Below are 8,838 nucleotides of genomic sequence, written 5' to 3'. Positions count from 1 at the left end.
GGTTAGTAGCTTGAGGTTGGCGCACTTGAAGTGGGCAACGATGGCCCCCATCTTCAGGCTTTTTGGGCGTTGGCCAGCGGTGCGGCAGAGCGCATCATACGTAAATAACTTTTTAAATATTTAAAAAAAAATATTTCACTCTAAATATGGCCCTTGCACGCAATTATATGGTGCACCTAAGCATGCTTTAAAAGAGCCGTCAATAATGGCTCGCTTTAGGTTACGACTCCGCTTGCGTTCGGTCACTTTCTGTTAGCTTGAGAATCGCCACCTTCTTTTATAGCGTTGCAGTTGAGTACTTTTCGCACTTCTTAGCGGCCGTTCGCAACTGCGGAAGAACAGACAGGGCCACGACCGAACCAGCATAGTCCGAAAACCCGATTCACCAAGACGAGATGAAAAGCACAATCTTTACTTTAAAATGGTATTAGTGGGTGCCAAATTTTACTGCTTAGGTTAGTGTTCCAAATGAGCACTTCTCACGCCCTAGTAGTTTTGATGACAGCCTTTGGATTCTAGGAGGAAAATGAAGCAATCCGGTCGTGCGACTCAAATCAAATTTGGGGGTTTTACGTGCCAAACCAACGACGGGCATCTGGCACGCCCCAGCGGAGGACCGAGGATTAATTTCGACCACCTGGGGATCTTTTGACGTGCAATCGAAAGCTCGATTACCAAGCTGCCTTCTCCGCAATATACCTCCATCAGATTGCAGGCACCTCGGCCGGGATTCGAACCCGCCACATGGGGATCCGTAGGCCGGCACTCTCGCCTCGGAGCCACCGAGGCGGCTTCGTCGTGTGACTGAATGTGACGTAGGTGCACTGGCTTTGGTTTGACTACGATCATGTGATCATAGTTATGGTCACGTGATATCGTAGATAATAGGTCACGTGATTTAGAGGATTCCGTTCATGGCTACGAGCGACTTCACACACATGCAGGGAGGGTGAAGAGACAAGGGAAGGGGGTTGCGTGGTCTCTAGGTCAACGCAATTTATTCTGCATCCCTGTAGCCCGCATACACGTCAGCAGGATACCTGCCCCTAATTGTCTTGACCAGACAGGATGGCAGGGGCCGCCTATTCTTCTTTCCCAAGCGGCTCCACAGCCACAGGGCACACTGCCTGTAGGCTGCAAATCTGTAGTGCCTGGAACAATGACAGAGATTGGATGTAAGAAGCAAAGCCTATCACTCTGTTGGCAAATTCTACACTTGTTTTCATTTCTCTAGGCATGTAATCATACTCTGCTTTTCTGTTACGTCTACTCCAGCTATCACATAGCAGAATCCCTATTTGGCAGTCCATGTCGGATGGGCTAGACATGGAAGCCAAATTGAAGTGAACTGCTGTAGATTCATTCTAAATGCTCCAGAGTTTAAAAAAAAACAAAAAAACTACAGGCCTTGGTTCTCCTAACGCACCTCCAACTCCAATCGACACAACAACCAGTTATACAACGGAATTAACAAGGAAGGAATATCTGTTGCGTGGTCATGATACATAAAATAAGTTCACAGGGTCCCAGTTCATAATTGTAGATAATATCTGTCATTGGTGTTGGTGACGAATATTGCGTCGCTGTGTTTTGGGAAGGACACATGAAAATTATGTGCACTGGCCAGAGGGAATGGGAGCCATTCATCCAGAACAGTGGAAAGCTCCCCATATGATGTTGTTTAATTTGGGACAAAACAGTGCAGTTCGTAAGCCTGTGAAGTAGTGGTGTGCAAATATTGGTTCGAATTAAATAGTGCACTGTCGTTTCTAGCATCAACAGCGCAAAAAGAGCCGGTTGCATCGGCTTCCCTTTGCAGCGCGAAGGTTATGGCAAACATACTATTCAATTTGAACCAATATTCGCACACACCTACTGCAAAGGTTTCCTGCACACAAGTGCCAGGGAATGTGAACTCATCAGAGAACGTCCCAATTTAACATTGTCTAAAGTGCTGCTGGCACTGCCGAAGCTTGGCATTGGTACTGGTGATTAGGGATTTGAGAATAGCAGCCTGGCCATGAGTGTTCTATGAAGCTCGCACAGAACAGTTTTGGTGTAAACATACGAGCTGAAGTGCTCATGCAATACTGGAGTGGCCCCAGCAGTTGTGATTTCATGTCTCTCCGACACAATCCGTGTCAATATCCGAACATGTCATTCTGACAGCTTCCATTTGCCATGACAGCTGCTACCACCCCCATGTGTTTATTGGTCCTGAATACCTTAGGGCTCAGGGCACCGCAATCATTTGCTATTTGGTCATATACGCATCTGCAAGACACATATATCAACATTTTTTCCCGTTTTAGACTGCGATATGTCTTCCATTATGCTGTGTTGATTTAGAGGTGACACTACTATCATCAGAGTAGTGGGGATACATATGAGCACCCCCAGGCCTCCCCATTCTTGCACGAGAAACTTTGAATTTCAGTGTTTATTTCAATGAATAGTGTTGTTAGAAAAATATTTTAACGAAAAATGATGCGATACTGTTTGGTGACCTATTCCAATCTCGAATCCTTTCTGTCATACTCACCCATGTGGGCACTGCAACATCATCTGTTAAAAAAAAAGCATGGATCTCGACGACGACAGCCTGCTTCTGAATAAGCTGTCCAGATATGGCACTCCTAAAAAACTATCCCAGCATAGCGTGCAAAGAATGCCACACCAGCGGTGCAAGTGTTGCTGGCACCACAAGGAACATGTCGAGATGATCATCCACCGGCTTCAGGGTGTCTGGCATCTGCATCCAAAAATAGTGTAAATCAAGACCCAGACACCCAATAATTATCACCCCACCTTGAGATTTTGGCTTTTCAACTAGATCAGGGGATTAAGGGATCGAAGCTAGGAAGGATTGGAGGGCAGGACGCCTTGACATGTCTCTGACTGGGGTGTTTACTGCCCTATATACCTCCCATGGACCAAAAGCCGTCCAAAGTGGCAACAAAATATGTTACGGGAGCCAAAGTGTCATGCTGTCAGATGCCGGCAAAGTTACGACAGAGAAAACGAGCAGATGCAAGTGTGGCTGTTGTCGTGGCGTCCCCCCTTGTGACAATCAAGTGAGCACAAACTATTGTGCAGCTCTTGGCACAGCAAATTAGGCAGCTGCCATACGCACATGGACTCTTCTGGCACCGCCAAAATTCTTGACGTGGCAGATTTTTATAAAAAAAGTAAGCAAACGTAAAACAACGCATTGCAAGCGTCCCGGCTGGTGCCTTTGTTGCAATGATGTTCACATGCACGTAAGGGCAACTTCGGCAGGCTTGCAGTTACACGTGCTTCGTCGCGCGGGCGGAGACAACGGCTGTTTGACCGAAACCGAAACCATGCCACTCCGCGCTCCGTCGCCAACTGCATGGTTCCCAAAATAGTATGCAAAATGTAACTGTTCAGCATACGACAATAAACAGTCCAGCGACTTGTGCTTGCCAGGCCGGCAGGCGAGGTACAGGCTAAGCGCACAGAAAAAAAGAACCTGAGCGTATTGATGCAAGACACTGCGAATCAAGGTCAAAAAAGTTCTTGGAGCGCTTCGTGCAACGACTGAACTCGAGACAAACAAGCGCGCTGTGCGGGTTCAGCGTGCAGACATTGCCTTCTTTGCTTTAGCTCACTTCTCTTCACCAACTTTCTTTTGCGGCAGATTTTTCACGTACCGGGGTCCCTCTCGAAAGAAAGCCCACCAGGAAAAACCTAAGTAATCAAAACTTCGCCAAGCAGTCATTGAGTTAGAGAGGGATTTTTATAGCAGCGTATGATTTAAACAAGAGCAGGAATGTCGATGCGTTTCAGTTTAGTAAGCGCCATATCTGCAGCGACGTGGGGACGGCAACACACGACGTCGCGCGAGCGCTTCAGCTCAAAAAGTAACTCCCGCCGCGCAAAAACGTGGTTTTGTCTCACAGCATGACGGCATGTTTGGCACCCGATACACTAACGTCTGAGAGTCCGCACACGCCCGTGTCTACCGCTAAAAAAAAAAAAAAGACGCGAGACGAGATTCCTGAGACGACGAGTGCACGAAACGCGAGACGTCGGGAAAAATCATGCAAGACCAAATAGACGATTAATACAGGGTACTTTGTGTCGGGTGGCGTCTTGTGCGACCTAGCTTACGCATGCTCAATTACGGTTCTCAGTTTCGTTTCGTTTATGAAAGGCGACCAAAATTGCTTCTTTGGCGCAGGCTTGGCACGGATTAGCCATATTTCGGTGAAATGTAGCAGGATGTAGCAAAGTTAGCCCCTTGGTGCAGTTTGGCGCAATTGGCGCAGCAATCACATCCCTGCACTGTTTATAAGTGTGTCTCAGCCACGCCTGGACAGATGCCTCCGAGTCATCAATGTCCGCAAAGACATCCTCGCGTGGCTTTCTGAATACGGAGGGCATTATGCTCATTGACTGCATGTAACCGGCCACCACCATCAACATCGCCCCGTATGTGGCTACCCTCAGGTGATTGCGCAATTCACGAGAAGCTGCCAGGGAAAGGGGCAGCAGGTACGCTCTTGCAGCATGACAATGCCCATCCCTACATTCACCGTACTCCCTCAACCTAGCCCGGAGTGACCATCAGCCATTCAGCACCATGAAAAAACCACCTATGAGGACCCTATTTCATGGACACTGGTGAACTCGAAGCGGCTGTCCAGGCGTGGGTGCGAAGCACTCCCAAAGAGTGGTCCCGGAACGGAAAGGCTGCCACACTACTAGAACCAGTGCGTTCGTCTCCAGGGGGACTACGTTGAGGAGGTCGACACACCTACCGACCCCTAAGTGGACAATATCTGCGGAAAAATAAATCGTAAATCAGTATGGTACGCCCCCCATATGGCTGCACTGCCTTGACAATTATAATATGGGAAGGAGGAAATTTTTTATTTTTTTGAGTGCATGGCCTGCAGTGGCATAGCCAGAAATTTGTTTCAGGGGGGTGTTTTACATTGCTGGTGTGTGTGTGGGGGGGGGGGGGGGGAGGGGGAATACTTTGCATCGCTGGGCGAATGGAAGGTTTCTAGTTCGCATTGCCATTGCATTGTAAACGGTGCACGAACCAGAGCAATGAGCCTTCAATGACTGCCTTTTTGTGTAGTTTCTTGACCAAAAAGCTTGCAAACACCGTCTAAAGCCCCTTCTGACAATTTGGATACTGGAGTAAAGAATATGACTTTTGCCGATAGGGTTGGAATATAAGTCTCCACTTGCCTTCTAGAGGAAAGACGTAGTGGCATCCATGGACTCAACAGCAATCTGTGCCTATGTCATCGTTCTCAAGTTTTTGATTGTTTTGACCAGAGAACATTGCACTCGCTTGGGACACCCAAAAATTGAAAGGATGCATTATCGAAATGCCAAAAATAAAAAAAATGTTGAAAGAACAAACCGCCGAAATCTCTATTAGCCGAATCACCCGGTACCAGAGACCAAACAATTCCAAAATATTATGTTCAACACGAACCTACAGGGTTCTAGATTGAGAAAGTGGAAGAAACATTTGTTGAATATGATCTAATAGTTTGTGTGTATTTCCCAAAGAAAGCTAAGGATGTTGAGCTTGTCCCAGTTGCCCAAAGCGGCTGTCAGGCTCTCTTCTCGCATGCTTTGCTTCTTGTGTGGTAGATGGCGAGGTTCTAATCTGATTTCTGCCTCGATATCGTCTTCGAGCGCAGCTTGCACATTTTTCATGCTCCTAATTTTGCAGAAGACACTTCCATGATTCCAACACACTGGTGCAGCTAGCATCTGCCAGTACCGTACCAAATATGGCGATCAGATATGTACGCATTCTCACCTTTCGGCGTTTTGCTGTTGGGCATTTTATTTTTCGACGTTTCAATGTTTGGCCTTTACATTTTGATTTTCGTCATTTTGATATCGGCCCCTGTTTTGATGGGCTTGAAGGTCACACGCAGAGACTAGACCAGGTAAAAGGACGAGGATGTCTGAGCTGAAGGTGCCAACTGTACTGTCGACGTTGACAGTGCACTTGAAGCAGTTGGTGTTTGTTTCTTCTCAAAAAGATTGCCCAGCATCAACTTAGCTGGCATAGCTAAGCTCATTTTTAAGATAGCAACAAGGCATTGATGCATGCAAGATAAAGTAGGTGTATGCAGTTTTCTGAACTCTTAGCTCTGAGAAACAAAGTGACTGGAGCATCCTTCCCCAACACGGTTGCGAATTACTGCGTCAATATCATAATTTCGTGCTTATTTATTTGTTGCTTCAAAAGTGTTGTTCTGTAGTATAGTGCTGGTCCAGTCCATGAAGCTAGCAGGAAAGAATCTGGAAACAGTAATTCTTCGTTTTTCTGAACTTGGGAAAATGCAAAAGCTACGGCATCAGCAAGCCAATCGGGGCGTGTAAGAACAATGCATGTGACAACGTAATGTCTTAGTGTACTCCTCCTGTGGAATTTTGGCACGTGCTTAGCTCCGTCGCTCAGACTGGCCCACAAGGGCAGTAGCTTTCACCCTTTGTTGAGTTATGCTAAGACAGAAAAGCAAGGAAACTGCATGAGACGAATGCAATCTCGGGAGTGAGTTAATCTTCGCCTCTCGTTGACAAAGTAGGACTTTCAAGCCTTTGCGGCCACCTGCTCTCTGCGAGCTTGTAGAGGGGCTTCAGGCGCTAATTCGGCTCTGTTCAGAGACACCATTTGAGCAAGCTGCGAGCCAGACTTGGGTTTCTGACACGGACTGCGTTATCTTTGTCGTTTGCGCCAAAGCCAAACGTGTGGGATATCCACTGCTCTCTTGAGAGACAGAGAAAGAGAGAGAGAGGGAACCTTTATTAGTTACACCATAGTCCGGTGCTTGATTGGGGCCACCAGTGCTCACCCGGTACAGCATGGACATGCTGTACCAGTAGGAGCAGTAGTGTATCAACGAGTTGAAGCTGGGGGGGGGGGGGGGGGGGGTGAGCCTGCCTGCCTAGTCAGAGGGTCGAGAAGGGTGAAAAAGAGGGAGGTAAGGGAGCATTGGGCATGGGGACAACGCCAAAGCATATGTACATCCAAGGTGTCGCCTTCTATTGCTCTAGACGAGGCGAGGCCGTCTCGACAAGAGACGAGGCCATGTGACTGTCATATATTTCATAGTGCTATTGTTGCATAACATTGCATCTAAACAGAGCAAGAAAATGACATATCTAAACTGATAACCGCAAATGCAAGGAAAAATAGCTCTCCATGATCTGGCCTAACGGGAAGAAGTGTAACGCTCGAAAAGGGCAGTCTCATCAGAACAGTTCGTTTAGAACATATAAGAATATGTGTAGTTTATAGTGGGACAGCAGTTGGAAGTGTCCGTGTGTCTGTATTGAACAAATGACTGGGTGGTAACTAGGCAGGCTGCTTCTCATTTAGTCTCTTGAAAGCCTCCCTGGAGCGCTATATTGCGCCTGGACAGTGGGGGTTATAATTAATTTCACTATCGGCAACACAAACAATTCATCGACCGCTTCCCAGGATGGTGCTAAACGTTCATCTAGCCTAACAACAAGTTATTACAAGTACGTATGTACGCTGTGAATCGGACAGTGAACGTAGTTGCCGAGGGCACGGTCCTCACCGAGACATGGTGAGTTTGCTCACGCGCAAAGCATGACATCGTACTCACTCGCTGGCACTTGCGCCCATCCCTTGCTGCCCGTAGTGCCGCATGTTGAGGTAGGCCAACCTCAACACCTCAGGGTTGAGGCACAGGGCCTCGAAGTCCGGGTGGCCCGTTACGCAGCCCTGCCGGCCCTGCTGCTTCCGTGCGACGGCCGGGTATTCGCGGCAGCAGACGCACTCGACGACGGTCTCCATCGGCGCGCAGGAACCACATAGACACCTTCGCAGAAAACACGCATCAATTATCCATTAAAGCGGGGTATAATGGAGCGCACCACGTACCAGTCCGTGTTCCCAAGCCGCCCGATTCCATCATCGGGTGCGTCTTCCAGCTCTTGCGGACTCGCTTCACCGCGGCGCGGCCGTTCGTCGTTGCCACAGTCGGTGCCCGCGGCGCTGCGTTCGTCGACGTCGCGCATCGGGGTCGAATCATAGGATATGGCACCCATGTCAGCTCTCCGTTCCAGGATTTCGAGCTCTAGAGACGTTAGGTCCGAAAGGTCCATAGCGCGACCGTGGGATGCGACGAACGACGAATGCTGAGCACAAAGTCCGGGCAACTTTGGTCCGGGCCCCTTGACGACGGTCCGCGCGTTGGAGAGATTCCTCCGCGGGTCGGCGGTCGGTGACGCGTAGTGACACTGGAATCCTTCGATTGCCATTGGCTGATGCGTAAAGAGATGCCCCTCCCGTTTTCCGGGGTCATCTCAGAAAGGGGGGCCTGCCGGGGACTTTGATAGCAATTTTAATAGGGAAATCCGCCGCGCATGAATGTAATTTTACGATTTTTAGGATCCTTAGGACCCATAGATTGAGTTACCGCCATATATAGACCATCGCAGAACGCTCCGGAGGGCCCCTTTAATGGCACCCGGCAACAGCGACTTCCTGTGATTTTTGTACGGCGTGTGGGGCACCGTGCAATCAAACGCGTCGTTGCGTAGGTGTAAATGAACGCCATTTGCGAGTATTTAGTGCGTGGATTGTAAACAGGTTAAAAGATATATATTTCAGGCGTCTGGGATGACTTGTACCAAATCTAAAAGACACGGGGCGCTTTCCAATTCACAAACTGAAGTTTGCTAATTAGTCTTAATCGACCGAATAATTGGGCAGATCGAGAAAAATGCGGCAACTATGTTAAGACGCTTGCTAACGACGTGCAGTTGGTTTTACTTCCCTGGAGGACTCCGTTTGCTTTGTTTTAA

General features: G+C 48.4%; 1 protein-coding gene across 1 annotated transcript; it reads right to left on the bottom strand.

Moving 5' to 3' along the window:
- Nucleotides 1–832: 832 nt before the first annotated feature.
- On the bottom strand, nucleotides 833–8,071 carry LOC121834021 (P2X purinoceptor 7-like). The gene is made up of 3 exons (XM_042287750.1): nucleotides 7,913–8,071; nucleotides 7,635–7,850; nucleotides 833–1,151 (listed from the first exon to the last, which is right to left on the bottom strand). The coding sequence occupies exons 1-3, from the start codon at nucleotides 8,047–8,049 to the stop codon at nucleotides 998–1,000; spliced, it is 507 nt and encodes a 168-aa protein (XP_042143684.1). The 5' UTR covers nucleotides 8,050–8,071; the 3' UTR covers nucleotides 833–997.
- Nucleotides 8,072–8,838: the final 767 nt, after the last annotated feature.

Source organism: Ixodes scapularis, unplaced genomic scaffold, assembly GCF_016920785.2.
Source record: "Ixodes scapularis isolate PalLabHiFi unplaced genomic scaffold, ASM1692078v2 ptg000247l_1___fragment_3__unscaffolded, whole genome shotgun sequence".
Classification (NCBI taxonomy): Eukaryota; Metazoa; Arthropoda; class Arachnida; order Ixodida; family Ixodidae; genus Ixodes; species Ixodes scapularis.
The sequence above is the reverse complement of the archived record's forward strand: the minus strand, read 5'-3'. Positions and strand labels throughout refer to the sequence as shown.